General features: G+C 40.4%; 1 protein-coding gene across 1 annotated transcript in view; it reads left to right on the top strand.

The window, feature by feature from the left end:
- WDFY3 (WD repeat and FYVE domain containing 3) overlaps positions 1-26,389 on the top strand; it is a 195,553-nt gene that overhangs the window by 127,053 nt on the left and 42,111 nt on the right. Inside the window, exons 29-42 of the mRNA XM_018576192.1 lie at positions 3,176-3,296; positions 4,931-5,148; positions 5,559-5,794; positions 6,851-6,985; positions 7,648-7,827; positions 12,963-13,196; positions 14,863-14,962; positions 17,044-17,204; positions 18,339-18,568; positions 20,667-20,773; positions 23,109-23,291; positions 24,442-24,599; positions 24,902-24,979; positions 26,145-26,372. Of these exons, the coding sequence (XP_018431694.1) occupies positions 3,176-3,296; positions 4,931-5,148; positions 5,559-5,794; positions 6,851-6,985; positions 7,648-7,827; positions 12,963-13,196; positions 14,863-14,962; positions 17,044-17,204; positions 18,339-18,568; positions 20,667-20,773; positions 23,109-23,291; positions 24,442-24,599; positions 24,902-24,979; positions 26,145-26,372 (2,369 nt within the window). The remainder of the gene's footprint in view (positions 1-3,175; positions 3,297-4,930; positions 5,149-5,558; positions 5,795-6,850; positions 6,986-7,647; positions 7,828-12,962; positions 13,197-14,862; positions 14,963-17,043; positions 17,205-18,338; positions 18,569-20,666; positions 20,774-23,108; positions 23,292-24,441; positions 24,600-24,901; positions 24,980-26,144; positions 26,373-26,389) is intronic.

Raw genomic sequence — 26,389 nt, forward strand, 5'->3', positions numbered from 1 at the left:
TCTCCATTATGCATGTTTTTTTTTTTTTTTATGTACAGTACTTTTATATGTTCTTGGTCAGAGAAATACTGTTCAATTCAGAGTCACTGTGTTTTTTTATTTCTGCATTAATGGCTTTTAAAATGTGGTCTAAGTTTTACTTCATATCATAAAGACAACACACATTTTGCAGTACCACATTTTTAATTAAACAAATGGTTTACACAATCAAGGTCACTAACAAAAAAATGGATGTGAACCGTTACCTTTGGCAACTGGTAAAACGTCCTTTATTGGCAGTGACGTCAACCAATGTTTGCTGATGGTTATCAGGCCTACATGATCATTTGGAAGTATTTTTCACCCATTCCTACATACAAAAATGCGTCAGTTCACATATATTTCTGGAATATCTTGTTCTGAAACAGGCTTCTCAATATGCAATAGCTTTTCTATGGGATTTAGGTCAGGACCTGGCCACTCTAAACCATCGATTTTTCTTCAGTTTAAACCATTTTTGTTTTATTATGTTCCTATCTTTTGAACCATTATTGCAAATTCTTTTCAGTTTTAAGATCACAAATGGCCACAGAATTCTATAGAAACTTAACTGATCAGATCTTAGTCATATAAAAGTCTTTTTTTTAGTCACGCATCATAGGTTCTACACAGGGTAAGTGCTTTGTTGATTTTCAGGTGGTGACATATTTCTGACAAACATGGTCCTTTTTAAAACCATACATGCTACACAAATGGACAAAACTTTCCACACCATACATGGTTACAGTTCGGTAATGCGTAACAGCAGCGGTTAGTGCAAAAGACAAAATTATATATACAATAAAACAACTTATTACAGCTGTGTCTTACAATATTTTGTGTGCACATTCCAGACACCCTCTGAATATAAACAAGGATACTGAGAAATAAATGTCAAATGTTATAATTTTTACTCAACACGACTATGATGACCATTATCCAAGAAGCTTTACATTTTAAAAAGGGATTTCCTTATTCTCCACTTATACATTTAGGGAAAGTCCATCAATCCCCTAAAAAAGTTAAGGTCTCAACATCTAGGTTAATCTGTCTCTGGGCACATTAGATGGATGCTGGACATCTGGATCACTTGCGTCTTAGATATGTCTTGTAATCCTCCTCTTAAGGCATTGTGTGCACCTCAAAAATCCAAGCTTTAATGCAAGATATCAAATACATTTTTATACCACAGTTTTTATATTATTTGATTATAAGAAAAGAAATCTAGGCCTCAAACTGGAAAGACTCCTTCCCCCACTGAAGCCAATAAAAATCATTTTGCTACTCCCAGGCTTCAACCTACCTGCAAGCCAGGGCTTAAGTAAGTTGGAAACCTTGGGCCTATAAGTCCCCCAGACCAGTGGATGAGTCCCCTTCGACATGAACCCCGCAACCTGCAGACAATTCTCCTTTGGGATGAAAGACGCCCTTGCTTTCCTAAGTGGGGGGATGTCTATTGGCCTTTGCAGACACCTGGTTTTCAATCATCTTGAATTAGGTTTTCAGGGGCTATAAAGTAGACTTCCTCCCTCTTTCCCGTCTTCACTTTATGTGCTCTGCTCTGTGCAGACTAGCAGACCTCCATGCTGCTCTGGCAGACCTTTTGAAGCAAGGCGTTATCGCCATTGTTCCAGCAGCAGAAATGTTTTAAGATTTTCACTCCAACCTTTTCACTGTTCCAAAAAGGGGTATCCATCCCATCTTGGTACAAAGTTTTTGCATCGAATCCACCAGGTCCATCATAGCCTTCCTTCATTAGGGATACTTTCTGTCCTCTGTGAGCATCAAGAATGCATACCTGCCTTTCCCTAACTTTTTAGCACCTCAATGCTATCTCTGTTTTGTTTTGGACACTCAAACACTGTGGCTCTACCATTTGGTCTGTTTTTCACACCACAAGTTTTCACCAAAGGTATTGATACCTGCACTAGCCTTCCTAGTCACAGGATGTTCCCATTGTGTGATACCTGAGCGATCTGCTAGGGAACAGTCAGCACAAACTTTGACTGTGATGCAGACAGTCCAGATCTTCGAAAGGCTTGGTTGGATACTGATCCTTCAGAAATCAGCACTGGAACCAAAACATTGCTGAGAGTATTTGGGCCTTATCCTAGACGCACCCCAAGCCAGAGTTTTTCTTCCCCAAGAAAAAAATGCTTACTCTGTGCTCCCAGACTTGAAAGTTCTGGGCTTGATGGTGTCCTCCTTCAAGCCAGTTTAATTTGCTCAATTCCACTCCAGATGCCTACAACTCAACATTCTGTCATCCTGGGACAAATCAGTCTCTAGAGAAACTGACTTGCCTTACACCAAAGACCAGATTATGTCTAGCTGGGAGGCTCAGGAATCTAGCTCTGGAGTTAACTCAGCAAGCAGTGGTTTCCTTCACTGATACTAGTCTGGTCCATTTCTCATGGTATAATGAAGTGCAATTTGCACGTACTTATAAGTCAGCCTAAGATTATGCTGCCCTATCACTGATCTTTTAAGGATACTCAAAGAAAGAGTGTCACATAGTGCTGAATTGTTTCCTTTCAGTATACTGATAGCAGGGCCAAGCATTTATAAATCTTGTTGTAACCTATTGCAGGATTATAGGTTTTATTGGTACCCTTTCTACCCTTTGTATACCTCAGGGGCAGGGCCCTCCTTACCATCTTGTCTTGAATTGTATTGTAACTGTAATGTCTTCCTTATATTGTAAAGCGCTGCGCAAACTGTTGGCGCTATATAAATACTATGTAATAATAATAATACCCTACAATATTATTCAGACAGTCCATATTGCAGCTAAATTAGTTTGTAATAAGCAGGTAAGTAAAACTTAATTTTTATATGATTGAAAAAGTAAAACCCATACATCAGCTGGCTGGAAATCCTGACTTTTATATTCAGCATGTCATTATCATAGAGGTTTGCATGCATTTTTGATTCTTTAAGCCATTTACGTTAAGATTAAGTAATGTAAAATCTATTTGTTGTTTGTTCAATGGCTATCTTTATTATTATATCTTAAACAAAGCTGAGATTTCAATTTAGGAGCCATCCATGCAGAAATCCCCCCCCCAAAAAAAAAAAACCTAAGGATTTACAGATTTTTCTGAACCTTTATATTTAACATGTAGCATTCATATTTGACTTAACATATTTTCATCAGGATCTGAAGATGATTTTGGAGGACTTGTTTCAGCAAATCTCATTCTTCTGAGAAATAGACTATTGGATATGTTGCTTAAGCTGCTGTACACCACAAAAGAAAAGACAACCGTGAATCTGCAGTAAGTGTTTCCTTGCCCTTTCCCAAGGGTGTATATTGTGCTGCGACTTTGTTTAGTGTAAAAGGGCCATTTGACTTATTTAGTAAAGCCATGTAAAGGGCAAAGATAATATAGTGGCAAAGCATAGCAACTACATTTCAGGTTTACGCGAGACCGATGGGTGATAGATGAATTTTGATTTGGTTATTGTAAGATACAGCAGTTTGCAGATTGCTCTTTGTCTTATTCATTAAACCTGTGTTAAAGTTATTTCAATGTGGAAAAATGTAAATGTATATAAAGATCAAGAATAGTGTTGAACTGTTGTGTGATTTGCATGTTTCTGTTAGCAAACAGCACAATACATATTTGGCAGCAAGTACCATGCCTACTTTGGGAATGATGTGTATGTGTATTCTATGCATGCCCTTGTGCCTTTTTTAGTTTGCTTTTATGGAACGTTGAGTAGCGAGGGGCTTGTTTAAAGAAACCCCGTGCTATCAAAACAAATAGACTTCCAATTTTGTACCTGCTTAAAATAATGCTTGACTTTCTGTTGCTGCAGTACTCTGGGTCACTTACCTTAAACAAGTATACAGCCAATGAAGTCAGAACTTCAGATCCAGATACTGGTTTCAAGTCAGTAATTTAGAAAGTATTGAAATACATTAGATGAAAAAAAAAATTGAAAAAAAAGATCCGAATTGGCAGTCTTAAAGGAGAACTATGAGGTGATTGATTTTCACTCAGCCTCATAGTTCTAGCCGACCTGTGACAATGAAACTGTCACAGGTTGGCTCAGTAGATCGGAAAGTGAGCGAACACATACCGGCGCTCGCTCACTTCTCGATCCTGTGCCGGCAGAGAGCCGTGACAGGGGAGGGACTGGATTCCCCCCTCCCCTGTCCGATCCTCCAGCGCTGACTAGCGGAACGGACGGGGGAGGGGGCAGGTACAGCTGGCTCTGCCTCTAGATAGGCAGAGCCAGCTGTCACTCACGCAGCTGCGCGGATCCAGACATAATTGTTGGGATCCGTTCCGGCTGCGGCGTCTCAGTATACGGGGAGCTGTAGCTCGCAATATACTGAGCTTTGGGTGACCGGAGGACGCTAGTCTGTGTCCCCCGGTTACCCTAAGGAGAACAATGGGGAAAAGCCGTAACCCCATAGTTCTCCTTTTAATATTTATCTTTCCTGCAGACTCCAAGGCATTTTAGTGCGTGTTTGTTTTTTTTTTTGTTTTTTTTTTAAACACTGGCAACGATGCCCACTGATGTGTAGTCTCCCTGTAGAAGGAACCTTTAAATAGGTTCTCTATCTGCATATTCAGCTCAGTTAAACATTGAGGCTGCTTACTAATGAAATTGAGTGTTCACACAGTGTTCACACAAAAATTGTGTGAAGATTTACTTAAATTGTCCAATTATTTGAAGAGAAATTCCCTGTTAACTTATTTCATTTGTATGCGATTGGATATACGAAGAGAATATTCACATGATTTATTTTCTGAACTTTCTAAATTCCTTTAGTAAATCAGCCTTATTGTCTTTGGGATATATGCTTTAGCTTTTGATGTTAAAGACGGGAGGAAAAAATCTTAGTGGTTTAGGGTAACTTTTGTTTTTCATTTCTTACATTCTTTCTTCTTCAATTAAGAGCCTGTGAAGAGCTAGTGAAGACTCTCGGCTTCGACTGGGTGATCATGTTTATGGAGGAACACCTGCACTCCACCACAGTGACAGCAGCCATGAGGCTTTTGGTGGTTCTTTTGAGCAACCAGCCAATCCTTATCAAATTCAAGGAAGGAATTAGTGGAGGAGGATGGCTGGAGCAAACAGACTCTGTTTTGACCAATAAAATCGGCACTGTGCTAGGTAACATTTTTGCGTGTAGTGTATTTTACAGCTGGTGTGAAAAACTGTACATAAAGCCAATAAAGTAAAATAAACTGATTTACCACTGCTTATGTCTGATCATAGCAGTATTTGAAGAATAGTTTCTAAACTGATTCATATTCTCTCTTTTTCTTTCTCTCTCTGTCTTTATCTCTCCTCTTTCTTTCTCTATCTCTGTCTCAACAACTAAGCCACTACTGTGCAAAACGCGTGTTTCAAGATATGACTGATGTGTTATTGTCCTTTTGTATGTTATGCTTTGATATGCAGGCAGCATGTATTATTTTCTCATGCATATTGTTGTCTTTGTAACAGCCGCACAAAGTCAGTTTTGAAGGACTGTTATTGCTTTCACAATCTTCAATAGACTCTCCTGTTTGACTTTGCAGGTTTCAATGTAGGAAGGAGTGCCGGCGGCAGATCAACACTCAGGGAGATTAATCGTGATGCATGTCATTTCCCTGGCTTCCCAGTCCTTCAGTCTCTTCTTCCCAAGCACACCAACGTACCTGCCCTTTATTTTCTGCTCATGGCGCTGTTCCTTCAGCAACCGGTCACTGAACTGCCTGAGAACTTGCAGGTCAGTGCACCTGTCACCAGGAACCGAAGTAACCGGGGTTGCCAGGTAGGAATTAGCCAGTGAGGCATGTATGTGTTTTGTCAATCTCCTTAGATTAGTCAATTACTCTGGTATACTTATTATTGACCTCTCTCAAAAGACTAATTATTTTTCATAAAAATTTGTCAAAGCAGAAACTCAACATTTTTTTCTGCTCTAGTAATGTCTGCAAATATAATTTGAATATGAGATGTAGATGAAGCACTTTTCAGGGCAGGTTTCTTTAAAGGCGGTCTTGTGATACCGACATTTCCAAATATTTAATGATGCAAGTGATGCTTCAGTGCCCTTTTAGTTCTATTTAGGTTTATCTGGCTCCACTTGTTAGGAGAGACATGCTTTATTTTTTGTAGCAAAAAATTGCTTTGTCTTGTGACAAAAGGTCAAATTTCAGCTTTAAATGGATAAGATTTCACTTTTTTTTATTATTTAAATCTGTACATGTATTTTCACTTGGCCTGATGATATTTTTAAAAATGGTAGGTTGTTTAGATCTAAGACATCAGTGCAGTGCTTGTCAATCAGTGTAATAAACTGGCTACGTATCCTATTCTAAAGATAGATGATGTATCTGCCTAGCACAGTCATAGGTAGAAATCTTTCTACTAAGACTCCAGGGTTTTTTTAGCAGGCAGTGTCCAGTGTATTAGCATGGATTCCTTAAGCTGCTATAAAGCACTCAGAAAATTCTTGAAATGGCAAACACGTTAGAACCCATAATTAAGTATTTCTATTGATGTATTAATTATCACTTGCAATTCTGACTATATAATGTGTCTAAATTTATAAGTTCTGCTTCAAAACTTGCTCTTTTTGGTTTGGTAGGATATAGGCTGGTGATCTCATCCCAGCTGTCACATGATGGTCCCTTTTTTTAAAGAACATTTTTTTTAGTTCTGTCCCTTAAGGCAGGCTGCTCAGAATCAATGCAAAGAAGCAGACTGTGCCTCTAGCACCAGATGGATCTTGGCTCAAGCAGATTTCTAGCTGGAGGGTGCAGATTCCAAGCTTTTTACATTGCTGTAGGAATCATAAAGGTGATTCAATGTGTTCTCTCCTTAGTTTGACTTGGACTCCATCTGGACTTTCATCTTTGGAGTTCCTGCGTCCAGTGGAAATGTGTTCTCCTCCATCCACAACGTGTGCACAGAAGCTGCCTTGCTGCTGTTGGCCATGCTCAGGACAATGCTCAATTCTGTAAGTGCTATGCCCTTATAATGTTTTCAAGAAGTACACTTTGAAGGGATGTTGGTTATTATGTCAAGGCAACTCAAACAGTCTGACAGTATATCCTTACTTTTCTTTTCTCCTGTTTTGCTTTTGTATGCTGTCAGAAAACATTGCAGACTTCTTCCCCTCAGCACCTTTTCTTTTGTACATGCTTCCAGACACTTAACTGAATCCATGCGCTGTATAGAAGTACTAACTTTGCAGGATGTCCGCAAAAGATTGACCAGGTGTGAGGAGCAAAGTGATATTATTCATAGAGCTGAAAACGTCTCCTCCCCCAAAAAGGAAAATAACACATTGAAAATGTTTGCACTAATCCTTTTTTTTTTTTTTTTTAACACCTCTTTTATAGCTAAAAAGTGTTTGTGAAGACAGTGTGTTTCTCTTAAATTGTCAAGCACTGTATTGTGGAGTGAGTGGAGGTGATAAATGGTTTCATTTCCATAGGGGAAGTTTTAATTAACTTTATTTTACAGATCTGCTTCCTTTTTATCACAATCTACAGTCAACATTTAGTATGAAGTTGTAATACAATTCTTGTAATTTAACTTTTCATTTCTCCAGCCAGTACTAAATCGTGTAGCATTGTTGTTGATTCATTAATTCTAAGTATTTTGCTTTAAAAACAGCCATGGCAGTCAGAGGAGGAGGGCTCATGGCTTCGAGAGTATCCAGTTACCTTGATGCAGTTCTTCCGTTACCTCTACCACAATGTTCCAGACCTTGCTCCAATGTGGATCAGCCCTGAGTTCCTGTGTGCCTTGGCAGCATCTGTATTCCCCTTTAACATTCGTCCGTACTCTGAAATGGTAAAAAGACATTCTTCCTGTGATTTCTTCGATTAGAAATGACCGGGTGTGTAATTACAGTGTGATTGTTTGTACACGTGTTTTGGAACATGAGCGATATACGGCTGTACATATAATCACTCGCTAAAATAGACAAACCTGCAGCAATATACACTGCCTGGGTAAAAAAAGTCACCACCTGGATCTAGCTAAGCAAATGGGTAAGAACTAGAGGTGTTGCTTTAGCTGGTCAGGTCTAGGTTTCACTACGTTATGTGTACAAAAAATGAGGTCAGCTGCCTAACCGAATATTCTGAATGACCAGGTAACTCCATCAATGGATTTTCTCTTCCCTGATGGCACGGGCATGTTCCAAGATGGCAATGCCAGTTTTCACCAGGCTCAAATTGTGAATAGTGGTTCAGGGAGCATAAGACATTGTTTTTACACATGGATTAGCCACCACAGAGTCACCATTGAGAACCCATTGGGATGCACTGGAGAAGACTTTACACAGTGGTCTGACTATCCCATCATCACTACAACTCTGGACAGAAATAAATGTTGTGACATTGCCTAAGCTTATCGAAACGATGCCATGACAAATGCTTGCCATAATCAAAGCTAAAGGTGGTCCAACAAAAAATTAGAGCGTCTGACTTTTTTTGGCCAGGCAGTGTATATGTAAAGAAAAAATATGTATTTTATGAGATTTCTTTGTTAGTCACGTGTGGTTGAGGTTGAAATGTTTTCATTGCATGTCCTATTGGTGGGGCAAGGATATAAGTCAGAGATGCCATATTTTCCAAGTTCTCTCAGTGCTGCTTTTATTCTCAGAATCTGACATCCAGCAACTGAGCTCAGCATACAGTATATTTTCCATGTTCGCATTTTGTCACCTAGATCACAAACTGTAACACTACTGTGGTACACTACGAAGATAAAGTTGTAATCTGGAATTAGGAAATAATTGTTTCACTTACACAAAGATAAAGTTCTGTATTCTTTGGTGCTTTTAGACTACCTGGGAGACTTCTCCAAAAGATTGTATTTTTCCATCTGATGTACACAATCATACATGTGTACTTATGACTGTACAGACTATGAATCATTGCTGCACTTATCTGACCATGCTGCGTGCACGGCCGTATCGGGCAGCTCCCGGGAAGGACAGGTGCTACGGGTGATTAGTACGCAGACCCCGTCTTTCTCTATGGGAGTACGCCGTCCTATGCTCACCCCAAGTGCAGGTCCGTACGGGTGCATGTTTCCTGGCTCGGACCCAGATCGGATCCATCCTGTCAGCGTACGAGTACGGACACCCGCACAGACGTGCAGGGCGGGTGTGCGTAGGGCGGCGTACGGCCGTGTACTCCCATAGAGAACGGCGGGGGCTGCGTACTAATCACACACAGCACCTGTCCTTCCTGGGAGCTGCCCAATACAGCCGAGGCACGCAGCACAGAGCTGTACGTGCTGGCCTTTTCTAGTGTGAATGAGGGCTTAAAGTGACCCTGTCAAGAAAAAAAATAGCCATAAAAATCAACGTACAAAAGAAAGGTACTTACCTACACCACTATATTTAAGAGAATTCTTGCTGAGTTACTGACACTTCGAGGATTGTTGCTCTCCTTGGTCCCCTGCAGCGATCAGTGGTTCCTCCCACTGACCTTCATGTCAATACAGGGCACGGTAGATGCATCGACAGGACAAACCACTGAGCACAATGAGGAACCAGAAGACTAACATTATCGGGTGTCAGTTTCTCAAGGGACTCCAGGGGAAGAGCTCTCTTGAATTGAACAGCATATGGTGGCAAGGACAGAAGGTATATCGGAGAGGCAAATAACTGAGCTCAACGGGGCACCAGGATATTAATATTTCCAGGTGTCAGTTTCTTGATGGATAGACTTTAAAATAAGCAGTCTTCAGTGGCATGGGCAGCAGGAGACGAACATTTCTACTTCTCTTGCAGGTAGTCCTTTTTTTGTTCTGACAATGCTTCCTGAAGCAGGTTGTGCATATTCTGCTTGCATACACTTAGGCTTTTCTTTAGGTCCGATGCATTAAATGGCTGACTTGTGCTTTATGCAACGGCAGTGTGTGCACATTGAGAGGGAGTATATATCATATTGACATCTATCCTCAGAGATAATTAACGCGTGCATAATAAAGCAATTAGCCGCCTAGAAGTCAAATGACCCTTGCCTATGCATGTATGTCTGAGGGCCTGTAAACCACTCATGTGTAAAATGAAAGCCAACAGCACCTCTACACATAGAACCATAAATGTCACATTGCACATACATAATCATGACAAGAGTTCACAGAGATGGCTGATCAAGCATTTCTGTAGAATTTCTTTCTAAAGATATTGAGGGGAATTTATCAATACTGGAGCAGACCAAATCTGGAGCAGCTGTGCATGGCGACCAATCAGCTTCACTCTTCAGTTTATTCAGTTAGGATTTGAAAATGAAAGAGAGATGCTGATTGGTTGCCATGCACAGCTGCTCCAGATTTTGTCTGCTCCCGTTTTGATAAATTCCTCTCAATATGTGTATCCTAGCTTACTACTTAAAGTAGCAGTTCAGTTATTTACCTTCAAGTATCACCAACGCTGACATGTAGACATAGTGCCACTAGGTTTTGTGTTACTTTACTTACATTTATTCATACTGTGGCAGGGGCATAACTAGAAATCACAGGGCCCCCCCACCCCCCAAAAAAAAGGTACCTACCTTCTTTTCGTGCCTTCTCCGTCTCCTCCTCTTCAACTCTGCTCCTGCTGGCTCTGACGTCAGAGCCGAAGAACAGATCACTCCGCCACTCACTGCTGAAGAGCCCACCATAAACCCAGCACAGCACCACCAGCTACCCTGCAGAGCCCACAGTGCCCACCAGAGACTCTGCACAGCCCACCTGAGTGACCCTGTGGAGCCAACCATAGGCTCCCTATCGTGGGCTATGCAGGGTCTCGGGGGGGCTGGTCGGGGTCCCTTTCCCTGCTCCTCTTACCTGTCAGCCCCGGCCTTGTCCTCCTTCACTGCCGCCTTCTGCAGCGCTGCCACCGCCAGGGCCCCACTACCGCCACTGCTGCTGCCAGGCCCCCACTACCGCCACCGCTGCTGCCGGGTCCCGGCCTCCACCACCGTGGCCGGGCCTCGAGCCCCGTCCTTCTACTCTGCCGGGCCCCGGCCTCCTTCATATTAGCTGCTTAGCCCTGGCCTCCTGGCCCCCATCTGCCCCAGGCCCCATAGCGACTGCGTGGGTCGCTATGGTAATATTTATGCCAGTGCGCTGTGCTTATTGATAGGTGGCTTTCACATCTATTCCTAGTTCATTTCTGATTTTCCCTTGTTCATTATAAATCAGTTATGAGATGCATTGCTTATACAGTACAAAGCACAATGATAATGTGCAAAAGGCAGTATCTCATTATACCCAAGTAGATTTAATTTTACAGTAGTAACATTTATTTTAATGTGTTGCTGTAGGTCTCAGCACTCTGCTTTATTGTATAACCCAGATTTTCTTGCCTGTTTTAATGATAGTTTTCTATATTCATGTTTAAATGTAAATTTATATTGTTTACATCCTGATAGAAATACAAAATAAAGCATTTGAATAGCTAGTTTTTATGCTAGAATGATAGAATTATATACTTCTAACAGGAGGATCAGACCGGGATCTATGCCATCAATTACTGATTGAAATGTTCTAACAGTAAAATATGGGAGCAGTTAATAGTACACCCCTTTTTGTGTTGACAGTGTTGACCTGACATATTACAGAATATAAACAGTCTCCTTAGCATTGTTAATCTCTAACTGTAGCTGTGTATATGCATATGACAGATGGAGTGGAATAGGCCTCCTAGGATTGAAGGCTGTTTAAACATGATCTGGAGCATGCTGAGTACTGATAGTGTCAGAGAACTGTATTATCTTGTTCATCTGACTAATGTTAGCTAGGTATCCAGTGCCAGGTGGTGGCATATTGCTGGAAAGTGCTGCACAAATCATCTCCTTACCATTGTTTACAAGCTTCCAAAAATGGCTTCTTGTTTAGAGTTTCAGTAGATGACTAAGAAGAAAAAAACTCTTTTAGAAATGCAAACCGTTGTAAATTTAATAAAAAAAGAATGCCAGGTGCTATGGGTGGGAGAGATGGGTAATTTTTACACATAATTTAGTATAATTCAAGCATGGAATGCCACTAATCGGGGAACCACATGCTCTTGTATATCACAGAAATATTTTCATGCCGACTACTTCATGGGAAAAACAATGTAGAAAAGTAATTACTAGAAATAAAGCTAAAAACCCAGATAACTGTTAGAGGCTAGCTAGATTACAGTGATCCATTTTAAACTAATTGAACTGTTAATTAACAATTTTAAAGCAAAACTCCATGCTTTTATTTAAAGAAAATGAAAACACTCCTTGTTCTGGCTATATATTTACAAAAGGAATTTTTAAAAATATTTTAGTGAACTTGTACGTTACCCATTCTAGGAAAAAAGACGGGTTCACTTTACTGCAGATATTTACCTTCCTTTCGCCCTTCCACCACCCCAAACCACTGCTAGGACACCCAAGATTCCTGAGTAAGTTACAAACTGCTGTACACAACTCCACCACTTCCACTAGTAAACAATGGAGTGCAACAATTGGCTGCTCGGGGACCAAACACTACATTGTAGTTATGAGGGGTAGTTTCATCTATTCCCCCCATACCCAAAGTACTGGGTTTCAGGCAGTAGTGAGGCACAGGGAAGGTAAGCACATGCTTTTTAGAGTTTCTACAGTAAACAGAATATGTGAGCGTGGTCTTAAGTTGAGCTTTTGTTTTTTCCAAAAAGTGCAGCTTTTGCCCATTCGCTATGATATAGGGAAGAGGTGCCTAACAAAGCAGAGCTTCAGTAGCCATTCTTATCAGTTGGGCAAGTACCAATACCACAATCTCAATGGCAGAGGTTAACCGTTCACATAATGGATGCTTGCAGCTTTCTTTCTAAGCCTAAGATCATGCACAGGAATGCTCAATTCCGTAATTTTGAGAATATCAGCAGAAACCTTTAAGACTTTAAAAAAGATGTGATATGTCACGCACTCTTTATGCTTTAACCTAACTGTAAATATATAATATTTCAGGTTACAGACCTGGATGATGAAGTGGGTTCACCTGCTGAAGAATTTAAAGCCTTTGCTTCAGACTCTGGCATGAACAGAAGTCAGTCTGAATACTGCAATGTGGGCTCCAAGACCTATCTCACCAGTCATCCTGCCAAAAAGTTTGTGTTTGATTTCATGCGTGTCCTGGTCATTGAAAATCTGTGTCATACCCCTGCTAGCAAGCAAACACCTCTCATAGACTTACTCTTAGAGGTATGTGTCCATGTGTAAGAGGTGATGGCAGTATATGTAGCTTATTCATTTGTGGCTTTATTATTTTACTCTTTGTGAAGTACTAGCCTAGTACAGTAGTGTTTAGTTAATTCAGTAGTTTTTTGATTTGGGACATACTCCAAAAGATGTATTTCCCGATGCAATATACTAAATATGTTTGTATGTGCATGATATCTGTGTGCATATCTATCTATCTATCTATCTATCTATCTATCTATCTATCTATCTATCTATCTATCTATCTATCTATCTATCTATCTATCTCTGGAGACTCCCAACACAGGTTTTGGATTCTGGAAGACTACACTCCAGTTCATATAATCTGGTTCACGAGGTCATATCTTTTTGTCAGTGACATAGTGTCTGGGTTAAAGGGAATTCATATTGGTTTTTGTTAGATAATATTTTAAATTTGTTAAATGTTTACAAATTGATCTTTTGTCACTTTTTTCATTATGATTATAAATTATAGGGATGTACCGATACCGGTTTTACGGTATCGAGTACAAGTACAGATATTTTTTCCAGTACTTGCCGATACTGGAAGTCCCATTAAGGAAGCCAGGTGGCGCGTCATGACTCGCCACTTGGTTTACTGATTAGACGGGAAGCCGGGCGGCGTGTAAAGACTCGCCACCCGGCTTCCTGATTAACAGGGAAGCCGTCTCCATGCGCCACCAGGTGACGAAGCATGGAGCTGGCTTTGTGGCCAATCAGGAAGCTGGGGGGCGGGTAATGTCAGCTTTTCGACCAATCGGGAAGCCAGGCGGCGGGTCCTTAAACGGAGCCCGGCTTCCTGATTGGCCAGGAAGCCGGCTCCATGCTCCCTCGTCACCATGCATCAAGGAAGCATGAAGCCAGCCAATCAGGAAGCCGGGGACGGGTAAAGACTCGCCGCCCGGCTTCCTCATTTGTCGTGAAGATGGCAATCAGGAAGCCGGGCAACGAGTCATTACATGCTGCACGATTTCTGATTGGCCTGCTCCATGCTCCCTGGTCACCAAGTGATGAGGGAGCATGGAGACTGCTTCCCGGCCAATCGGGAAGCCAGGCAGTGTGTAATGACCCACTGCCTGTCTTTCTGATACCGGAAGTTCGGGTATCAGGCTAGGCATCAGAGCATTTGGGCGAGTACAAGTACCCACGCAAATACTCGATATCGGTGCATCCCTAATTAATTATTAATTTTAGTCATACTCCTGTAGAGTGTTTCCATAACTCTGTTTACAGAGCATTCTGGGTTTTCAATCAAGGTGGCCCAGCAGTAACTACTTGTGAACCATTTCTTTTCGATTTCATACTCCATACAGAGCTGTGTGAACAAGACTCCTTTGATTAATTCAGCTGTGGGCATCCGATTACACTCACTTTATAGCAGAGAAGTTAAGAACTGTAGAAAACTCTCACTGTGGGTCAACAATTGTTAGACCAGTACTGGCCACTCATTAAAAGTAGTGTTCTACCCTTTTACCTTTTTTTATTTGACATTGATTTAATCTATGCTCAACCCTTCCAGCAAGCACGTTCACTCTTCATATTTTGATGGAAGTAGAGTAACAATAATTTTCATTTTAGGGGTTTGCATAACGTAAGCTTAACATACAATACATTTTTTTGAAGCTTGGTTAATGGTACTGTTTTCCAGTCTTCCCCTGAAAGATCAACGAGAGCTCAGCAGAAGGAATTCCAGACCTACATATTGGACAGCGTGATGGACCACCTGCTAGCAGCTGATGTACTGCTAGGTATTTGTATGAGCTTTTGAGTCTAGTTTCATATGTTAGTACATTTTCATTCATTTGTTTAGATTTAAAGTGTGGATAGAGTAGGAAAGGATAAGCGCTCTTTTCAGATTTTTTTTTTTTGTCCCTGCTGGAAAAATGTGTCCTCTTGGGGCTTGTTCATATCTAATGCGTTGGGGCAGTATAGCCCCAACACAAGACAAGGCAGTTAGCCTTGTTCCAGATAGACTCGGTTCACACCACCACTTTGTGATGCGGTATGGTGGTGTGTACTGAAAATAGTACAGCATGCGGTACTTATTTCCGTGCACTGCAGTACAACGTGGTACAACCTTATCGCACCATGGTGTGCCCATAGAACTTTATTGAAATGTCACGAGTGATATTTTTATTAAGTTCTAACCAAAAATAAACTAATGGGTCTCGATTGAGTGCATTAGCAATGTGCTAGGAACACGCACACCAACAGCCATGCAGTGTAGCGTGGATGCTGATGTGAACAGGCCCTAAGTGTCCTGGTGGCTATTCTAACCATGTCAAAAATTGATGGGAAATTGAATTTTAAGGTAGTCACCAGAGCAAAAGTTGTGGATAATCTTTCAATGGGAAGAACTGTTCCAGTGACCACTGTCTAAGAGGGGAATTCCCGTCACTTTTTAACGATTTACTTTCACTTCTTGTTGTGCTTCCAGGACTGGAAGTTAAGGAAATCTCCCCAATGGGTCAAAAAAGACAAACTGACAGGGGTTTTGCCCCAACCCACTCTATCGAAAACTAAAAAAAAGGTTTAGCTACTCGTACACTTTAATATTGGTACAAACCTGGATGCGTTTAGTGTGTAAAAGAGGCAGTTTGGGAACTTTAAAGATTACTTGTTGCTTTAATCCCCCATCCTTCCTTACCTTTCTTTTGCCTCCCCTCCACTCGCTTCAACACTGGGAACCAAAGGAAATCGGTGGTATTTCAATATATGGAGGAATGTAATAGCGCTGGCCAATTTGCAATGTTTCACAGGGAGTCTCTAGCCCTGTGTAAGCTATTAATCCAGCAACTGGTAGAGTATACAGTGCTTTCCTTCATGCTAAGCATGTGGACATCTGCATTAAAGTAAATCTCACTTTACAATTTAAGTTTACTTTAAGTGTTAGGGTAGGAAAAGGGAAAAGTTAATGCTAATATAGGGGTTAACAGCGGTGATTTCCTCTGTTTTTGTCATATGCCCTACTTCCCTTTCTTAACCTTTTTCGCCATCGTAATTAGACATTGGATAGCCTTGAGCAGAAACACAAGTTTGTTCTTTTTCCGTGCTATGGTAGATAGATGATAGAACTAGTGATCATATTGGGTTAACTGGACGTGTGTGAAATTTTGCATCAGGCTGGGTTCGTGCCACTTTCGTTGCATTCAGTGCACATTGACATGCGCCAAATGAATTTGAGTTGACATGCGTTGACATCCTTTTTTTAAACATTGGGGGGAATTTATCCAAACTGGAGTAGACAGAATATGGAACAGTTGTTCATAGTAACCAGTAGGCTTAAGCTTTAAAAATATAAGCTAGTTTTATATGTAATACATTTAAAATGCATTTATTCACATTTAAAGTGGAGATAGAGTAGGGAAGGATACGTGCTCTTTTCAGAGCTCTTAACCTTGCAGTGTGCTCTGACTCATTGCATTTGAATGCAGCAGGTTTCATTTTCAATCAATCGGCACATAATTTGTTGGTTAAAACTGGGCCTGTTGAAAGCAGTGGATTTTGTCATTGCATTGGGCCTATGTTGAGCATTACAGCCCAACTGACATGGCGTCAAGGCATTGTTGTCACTGGAAAAATGTCTGTGCGGATGACCATTCCCATATTTTCATTTGATGTGAAAGCTAGCCCAGTTGCTTCAGAGCAGATGATCTCTGAATGGTTGGTCTAGGTTATTGCATTTTTTAGCTATTGCTTTATGGAGGTGTACGTATAGAATATATTGCTATTTTGGTGCCCATATGTGCCAGTTTGCTTGGTTGTATTATGGCATTGTTGTTCTCTTATCTATTGTTTGCTTTAAGTGTATGCTTGTGTCTTTTTGCAGGAGAGGATGCCTCCTTACCAGTGACTACTGGTGGTAATTATCAGGTGCTGGTGAACAATGTGTTTTATTTTACCCAGCGAGTGGTAGACAAGCTGTGGCAAGGAATGTTCAACAAAGACTCAAAACTAGTGGTTGACTGTGTTACCCAGCTCATTTCACAGGTGAGTTTCCCCTTTAAAACAACCCTGTATGGTGAATTATGGCTGCTAAGATGGTTCCTTCTCTTAAGTTAGTCATTTCAAGGTGCCTGCACATGTGGTACATTATATCAGGACATTTTAGGTTCTAAGTGCAGGGGATGCAGAGAATGATTGTCTTCAATTCCATACAGACACAGCATGCAGTCTAACCTCTGGTACCCGGATCCTGGATTGTGCTGAAATGACAAAATGCCTAGGACCCAGCATCAGAAGATATTTCTATGATTGGGAAGGCCCCCGGTAGCTTAAAGTCCTGGATGCTCTATATAGGCAATTATGACAAGAGCTTTCATGGTTGCCACCATCCCATCCCTCTGCTTATGCCTTCTCATTGCCCAGCAGTGTGATAGGTGACCTTACTGGCCAGTAGAAAGATGCAAGTGAAAGGAAGATAGATACCATGCAAGCCTTGATCACAATTTAATCAATAGTGCCAGGCCAGAAAGTTAAAGGGGTACTATTTTATAGCTGCTAAAAAATTCATGCAGGCACCTTGAGGTACTTGCAACCAGAAAATGAGCCAGCTTAAATGTCTTAACCAGACCACAGGTACTCCTTTAATGGTTGGCTATTGCAGAACAGGCAAATCTAAGAACTGAAGTAAATGAACAATTGGTGTGCTTGCTAACACAGGACAGGCAAATGTGTAAGAACTGAAATAAATGAGCAATCGGTGTTTGCTTTGACTTTTTAAGCTGCACTTGCAAAGGACACCTGGAAAATGATTGGTTGCTTTTGGCAACATCTCCATATATATTTAATCCATTTTTTATTAATATGCTACAGATCTCTAGATAAAGAAGAAAAAAACTGCATTTGGTAGATGAAAAGCACTAATTTTATGTGGTTACAGGAAAGAGACTGGCTTTGTAGTTATTCTCAAAAGATAAATATTCACAGAGTTCCTGCAGTTTTTTCTTTTACATGACCGATGCTTAATCAATGTTGCAGTCAGAATATGCTTTTTTAGGAGCAACGTACAAACCAATGTGTTTCTTTAAAGTTATTCCTGCTTCTAAATTGTATTTATTAACCTCTTTAGTTTAAATTCAGATGTGAGTTAAATGCACATTTTTCTGCTTTTGTTTTCTTCAGTCAAAGAGACGGTCTCAAGGTTTGTCCCTTGAAACTATTTACAATTGCTTGAATCGAACCATATTATACCAATTCTCCAGAGCGCATAAAACTGTCCCTCAACAAGTGGCTCTTCTGGATTCTCTGCGAGTTCTCACTGTCAATAGAACCCTTATTCTGGGTCCTGGGAATCACGACCAGGATTTCATTTCCTGCTTAGCTCACTGTTTGATTAACCTCTACACTGGAAGGTAGGCTTTTATCCATGCCGTGCACGTTTATGCATAAGATGTATACATGATACCACCAGTCCTGAGTCTTTGCTTTGTTTTAGTACTGAAAACCGTAGAGAATAACTGAAATGAATATGTACCCAGATTATTTATATAGCTCATTACTGCTAACATTCTTCTTGGTCTTCTCTGTAGCAGACAAAACTGTTAGTTTTCTAAGAACAAAATAGGCAGAGTTTGTTTTATGAACAGCCAGCCTAGACATTAACATAATACATTTATGTATTGCTGGCATGCTGGCTCTAACAAGTGCTTGCTGGAGCATTAACAGTGATGAGGAGTAGTGACCCATATGACAGATAATGATTTTTTTAGATGATGACTGTTAATTACAATTTTATTTTTATTGATGTAATTATGTGTTTGCTTTAAACATCCTTGATTTGCTGTAGGCCTTTCTTTTCATGTGGCAAGTACATTTGTGAAATGCTTACAATACATATGTTTAATGTTTTACTTACTAAAAGATTATATTTTTGCTCAGCCACTGATGTACACACCTCTGGCACAATGTACAACCAGGTGGGTCATTCTACATCAGTGGTTCTCAACCTCTCTAGGGCCGGGACCCCTTGGTAACATTTGCCAAGTTGTGGTGACCCCACAACGGAGCGCTGGACTCCAGAATTAGTAAGGCGCTGAACTTGGGACTAAAAATAGAAGCTCACTCACAAGAATACAAGCCCTCCCCAGCCCCTGCTACCTGCTTGCCTGCTCTGTCTCCATGCAGCCTTCTCAGCCCCAGCACTGCTTAGACGCCCACCTCCTGCAGAGCTCACATTGTATGGAGGCAGGAGGACAGCAACGGCTGTGAATGGAAAAGCCCAGCTGTACACACTCCCCGGCCACTAGATGTCGCTGCAGCGGCTAGGGAGTGTGTATGGCGGCACTTTTATATTCACATCCTCTGCTGTCCTCCCGCTGACTAACACTGAAAATGCTGCGCTAGGAGGAGGCTGAGGAGCCTCTCAGCGCAGCAGAAGTGGATGCTGCGACCCCCTCAACAGTAAATTGCGACCCACTTTTGGTTCGCGACCCACAGGTTGAGATCCGCTGTCCTACTACAGTTTTAATTATCCTACTATTTTGACAGAAGTGATTATGCTAAATCCTTGGCCATTGAGCAAGACAAAGGAGGGGAGGTGACGTAGGACACTACATTACTTGCAAATTAGTACATTGGCTACATAGAATTACACATCCTATGGCAGCTAAAGCAATAAACAATACCGTATATAGGTTTAACTTTTTATTTAACTGTTTGTTCCAATTTCATTCCCCCTGCACATGACTGAATGTTTGAGAACACAGGTTCACTTCCCTGCAGTTTCATATTGCCCACCTGTGCTTGAATATAAATGTCCGAGAGAGAAACATGGAGTTTTCTTGGCTGACATCTGCTTCTGACAATCTCAGTGGTCTGGTTGTTCGCCCCTGTTAAGTCCCCTGCCCTGGAACAAACATACACATGATGTCATACAGATAAGAACCTTTCCCCCATATTTCTTCTGCTTATATTTACTTTAAGTTTACATAGATGTATGGGAAAGTATAGTGAAAAGTTAAGTCTTTTAGGGTAGTGCTTAGGCACAATTAAAAGTTTTATGTGTTCCCTATAACATAACCGCTTCACTTTTTGAGTTCAGATTCTCAATTTTGTAATGCAGTTTGTTGCTGGCCTTTCATATGCTGTTCTGGATTGGTGTGAGAACATGTGAGAAGATGTAACCATAGTGATAAAGTACGCAGGTTACATTGTTTTCAAGGATCTATGTTCTAATTATGAACTGCTGAATGAAACTGTTTACAGCATGTCAGAGACCTTTGCTCCCCATGCTGCTGGAAAGCTCAAGGAAGAGGTACATATCCAGCCATGTACATGTGGATTCTTGACATTTGACGTTGCAAGCAAAGTAAATTAACAGTGAAGTAGTATAATACTTCAAGTTTCCTTAGAAACATGAATAGGATAATACCAAAACTTCAATTTGCTATACTAAAAAGGTTTGGAACCAAAATTTTAAACACAAAAACTTTGTTTTGCATTTCATTATAGTAACCCTGATGGCTTTGGATTGGAAGCTGAAGCTAGGATGACCACTTGGCATATAATGATGCCTTCGGAGGTTGAAGCAGATGGAATGTATCAGGATATAAGTGAAGGTAAAGTGCAAGCCATCTGTGCATACAAATGTTTCTTTATATTAACATTTATAGAGAGGAAAGTTTGTATAGCTTTTTGGGATATCACCTATGCTTTGTAGTAAAGTTTTACATACACTGTATTTGTACACTGTATTTGTACACTGTATTTGTACACTGGAGTGAAATTCATTATGCATATTTAATACCAAGGTGTATTTTTTAATTTGGATTAAATTATCCAAGGACACATAACATATTTAAAAAAGAAGTCATGCTTAACGTAAACCTGATCCGTCCTGAAATGTTTTAAAGTAACAACAGTACTGAAGTGCTAGTACCTTGTGATCCAGGTCAACTAGGGACTGAGTTGTACATGAGGGCTCATCCATATCTGAACTGAATTCCATGACTAAAGTCAAACAACTTCTCACTCTTGTCCAAGCTGTATATAAAGCCTCATTTTCTGCCTAGGGCTTGTCTATCCCAAATTATATCGCATACTAATTAAACCATCTCCCCCCCCATCCACACCACAAACAAATGACATACCTATAGAAAGTAGTTTCCATTGTTTGTATAATGCAGAATAACTTTACAAGTTTATTTTAAGCTTTCTAATGGAAACACAGCCACATTGATTTTTTTTACATGCCTTTGAACTCATTAAAGGGTCTTATACATCCTTAAGGCAAAATGCAGACTTGTAGATTACTGTTCTTTTTCCACTCACCTGGAACTCGCACTACTGAGCTGCGATGATAGTATTTGTCAGTAGCAAAGTGTATTATCTGCTGGTACATGAGGACACTAGTTGGTGTATATAAAAGGGGTTACACAGTCATGGAGAAGTGTATTTGTGTTATCATGTATTATTGGTTAGTTACATGATGGTGTCTCCTACATTGGACATTTTTTTAATGTTGAGTAATTGATGATTATCTTTACTTTCTAAAAATCATCACTGCAAATAATCCTTTAATGTAGAGTAGCCATATATAGCTTTGTTGCATGCCCATGTGCAATATTGAATGAGGCCTGTTTTGCTGATCTGACTGTAGAGATTTTTTTTTTTTTAACACTTGAAAATCTCTGAAACCATCATGAAGGACTTTTATCAGATGCGGGGTACACTTAGATGATCAGATTTCTCTAAGAGAATACTCCTGGGAGATTTGCCTGTCCTAATCTTGATGAAACGCAGCTGGGAACCTTTCCTCTCTTGTTTAGCCATTGATTGACTATTGCAAAATCTTTAGAATTAACAGGGCAAACACCAACCAGTTACTAAGCATTTTGCAAAGTTTCTGCTTATTAGGGATATACCGATAATAGTATCGGTATGGTTGCCGTTGCCGAGTATTTGGGCGAGTATTCGTACTCGCTCAAATGCTCTGATGCCTAGCTCGATACTTCCGGTATCAGGAAGCCGGGCAGCGCGTCATTACACGGCTTCCTGATTGGCCGGGAAGCCGTCTCCATGCTCTCTAGTCACTTGTGACAAGAAGCATGGGGACGGCTTCCCTGCTAATCGGGAAGACGGGTGGCAAGTCGGTACTCTGTATTCGTATAAAAAAAAATATCGGTACTCGAAACCGAATACCGGTATCGGTGCATCCCTACTTCTCATTGCAAATTATTACATTGCTCAGGAATTACCTCATGGCCAGTAGTCACAAGAGGTTCTTGGGGTTGCTAATATTGTGCTGTAGATGACTAATATTAAAATTCCTTTAAGGCAATTTGGCTGATTTACTAAAGGAGATGAAAATCTTCACTCCAAAATTATGTGAATATTCTCTTTAATTATCCATTCACTTGGAAAGCGCTGCACATGATTGGGTATTCAAATTGAAGGATAATTTGCTTTTCCACATGATTTGGATAATACAAGTGAATATTTACATTTTTTTTGTTTTTTCTTGACATTTCTCAATTTTATTAGTTAATCAGCATCAACCTGTCAACTGGCCAGTTGTGAGCTGCAAAGAACCTTCCAGGCCTTCTGTTTGATCTCCTATTTGACTATAAGCTTCCAAAATGACTAATTCTGCCTTCATCTGTAAATGGGATATAGCCGATGAATACATATTTACTGTTCACAGATGGTGCCTCTGTTGTAAAGTATTGTTGGTTTTCTCTGCAATAAAGCTCTGAAATTTGAAATAAAAAGGCTTACCATAGGCCAGTGTAAACAGCTTTTTGACATATGTTATTTTTTTGTGACCTGGTATTGCTTCTTTTAGCCAGTGAAAAAGAAATGATTGTGAAAACGATTAGTGTGTCATAGGGATTCCAAATGCATTGTATATTTATGACGATCTAAACCGTCAAAATGATGGACTGTGCTTTGCAGGGCGCCAGCTTCTGCTGAAAGCTGTCAACAGAGTTTGGATAGAGTTAATTCATAGCAAGAAACAAGTTCTGGAGGATATGTTCAAAGTGACATTTCCTGTCAATGACCGAGGACATGTGGATATTGCAGTTGTCAGGCCTTTTATTGAGGAAGCGGCATTGCGTTCTTGGCAAAACCACCTTGGTAAGTCATTTCACGGTGAGAGAATTTTTATTTTTAAGCTGTATGCGCTTATTATTTTGTATTCCCAGCTGTGCTAGTCTTTTATACTGCCTAGTGTTTTGTGTTGTTTTTTTTGTTTTTTTTGTCCATTCATTTCTCTGTACTCTGTTTTTCTTTTGTACTACAATTTTAACTTTTCATTGAGTAAAATTTGTTAAGACCGAAGTATTTATACTGTAATAAATATTGGAACATGGCTGAAACCTCAACAAAAGGGGAAGGAGCTGTCTTGTAATTGATCCAGTAATGGGTCTTTGGTTATGAAGACTTTTACATAATCTGTCTGAGCACGATGCTTTATTTTGCTATTCTGCTGCTCTGTTACTTTACACAATGGACACAGAGGAGAAGATGCTGAAAATAGTGGTGGATAGATAGCACTAACACTTCTGTGTGTTACATGGAAATTAAAGGAGATGTAGGGGCAGAGTAAACCATAATTTCCACTGCTTAGAGCTGGCGTGGGACGCTGCAGTTTTCACATGCCAGCTCTAACACTGAGAGCAGTCCTCTCTCCATCTCTTCTCTTTGCAGAGTGCGGTGACTCAGTCTTTGCTCCCCACAAGGATTCACCACTCCCCCTCTCTGTTCCTCCAGAGCTCACTGGAACCACCGACAAGGGAGGGGACTGGCGCAGCTTGTTCTAGAGGCAATCTAGAAGATATGTTGTGCGCACACCATTCTGCTTCGGAATGTCATCTTTATTCGTATTCCCTTAGCACTTTGCCTGACGAAGGGGTCCTGTGAGGCCCCTGAAACGTTGCATTCACATATCATGCTAAAGGAATACAAATAAAGATAAATACAAATAAAGATGACATTCCAAAGCAGAATGGTGTGCGGACAACAGATCTTCCAGATTGTATGCTGTGGCACCATCCGCCAGTTGGGGTACATCGGTACGGTGTGCGAAGGGGATATTACAAAGACATATGTTGTTCTAAAGGCAGACCCAGATGTCAGCTACGATGATTCTCGGCTGCGACACCACTCTTGATACTATTGTGGACATTTTCGAAGATGCTTTTTGCTTTATAACTGACTTCCTCTTAGACACTGTATACAAATACTTGGGCCATAATCCATATCTATATACTTTTTGTTTTAACAGCATATGAAAAGAAATGCATCAGTAAAGGTGAAGCTTTGGTGCCGAGTTCTCAGTCAAAGCTGTCACGTGTCAGTAGTGGCTTTGGACTCTCTAAGCTAACTAGTTCAAGAAGAAATCGCAAGGAGAGTGGACTCAATAAACACAATCTCTCCACCCAGGTATTGTTGCTAGAGTGCTATTCTTTGCAATAACCTGTACAGAATAAAGTGCTATTTATGTCCATGAAGCAGTATAGCTCGAAGGCTGACAAGGGCTTCCGTCCATCAATTCATTTATGTCATGTTAGAAATGACCTTTGTATTTTAAGTTGGAGTTCTGACTTGCGTATATGAGGTCAGTTTTTTTTTTTTAAAGTTAAAATCATCATCTTGTTTGTGTGCAGGTTGCTAAACATATACTTACATGGTGATCCTATTAGGTATATATACAATGCCTATGATTTTTTATTTTTTTTTCTTAGGAAATCTCACAGTGGATATTCACTCACATTGCTGTTGTGAGGGATTTGGTGGATATGCAGTATAAAGAATACCAGGAGGTAATTAAATCGTGCATTTACTCTTTTTAGTACTTGCCTAAGCTTTTTTTGTTTTTTTTACAGAAACCATCGATATATGGTGCCTAGACTTTTCACTACAGAATCCATCAGTATGGGGAGCTCCTCTCCTCTCCATCAGCAAGACGTGCAGTATTTTTTCATTTGCATATTTAAGGGATCAAATCATTTTAATGAAACACTGGCCAATCTTACAATTTCCATTGAAATGCCCTTGGATGCTTTCATTGGGTAGTATTAAACAGTGGAAAATCTTGACGGCTGATCTCTGTATAACCATTACACTGCCAGAGCCGTTTTTGGAACCATTTTACATCCAATGCACATTTAAATTACTTAAACCCCCTAAGAAATATATGTTCCTGAAAGCAGAGACCCTGTAGAGTAAAATGGAGGCAGTTGCAATTTTTTTTCACATTCTTTTAGAGCAACTGTTAATCAGACCCAATTCAGTAAAAAAAAAAAAAAACTTTAAATTCATTTTGGTGCACATAAACCCAATAGAATACCCATTTATTGGTAAAATATGAGGTTGCGCCAAGTACATAGATACCAAACATGCCAAGTTCAAAATTGTGTGCACCCGCGAAATGGTGAAAAACTACAGTGCCCATAATTGTCCATAGGTGACACTTTAAAAGCTTTTACAGGTCATAAGTTTAGAGAACTGTGAATAATGGCCCTAGAATAATTGCTCTTACTCTGGCGTGTGTGGCGATACCCAATATTTATGGCGCAATCGGTTTTATATATAAATGCAGCCGACAAGTGTTTGTATAGTATTCAGGTGTACATGGGGCCTTTTTGTTCATAATGGGTAGTAGTCCTCATATCTGCAGCCACCTTCAAACCCGGCCAGGTACCCCAGCTGCCAGATTGTGAAGGGACTAGTAAATCAGTTAGATCATTTTGGCTGGTAGCTAATGGTTTCCTCCAAGATAGGCTGGCATGGGAGCTGCCTGAGAAAGCTGCCTCCCATTATAGGCAAAAATATGCATGCTCAAGCAATCCAAGCTTTTTGTGCACTTGTCTAAGAAAAACATATATGCAATTCTTCAGGCAGTCAAACTGAACCTTCTTTCTTCCATTATCTATGGTCAGCTCAAGCCTTAGTGATTTCATTTTATATAATTTGCTTTGTTAACAGCGTCAACAAAATGCATTGAAATATGTGACAGAGGAATGGAACCAGATCGAGTATGAACTCCTCAGGGAAAGGGGGCTTTGGGGACCACCTATTGGCTCCCATTTGGATAAATGGATGCTGGAGATGACTGAAGGGCCATGTAGAATGAGGAAAAAGGTTGTGAGAAATGACATGTTCTACGTTCATTACCCTTATGTCCCTGACGTGGAGCAAGACAGTAACACAATGGTGAGTTTAGGGTTATT

The sequence above is a fragment of the Nanorana parkeri genome, unplaced genomic scaffold (genome assembly GCF_000935625.1).
Source record: "Nanorana parkeri isolate BGI_ZX_2015 unplaced genomic scaffold, ASM93562v1 scaffold59, whole genome shotgun sequence".
Lineage (NCBI taxonomy): Eukaryota > Metazoa > Chordata > Amphibia > Anura > Dicroglossidae > Nanorana > Nanorana parkeri.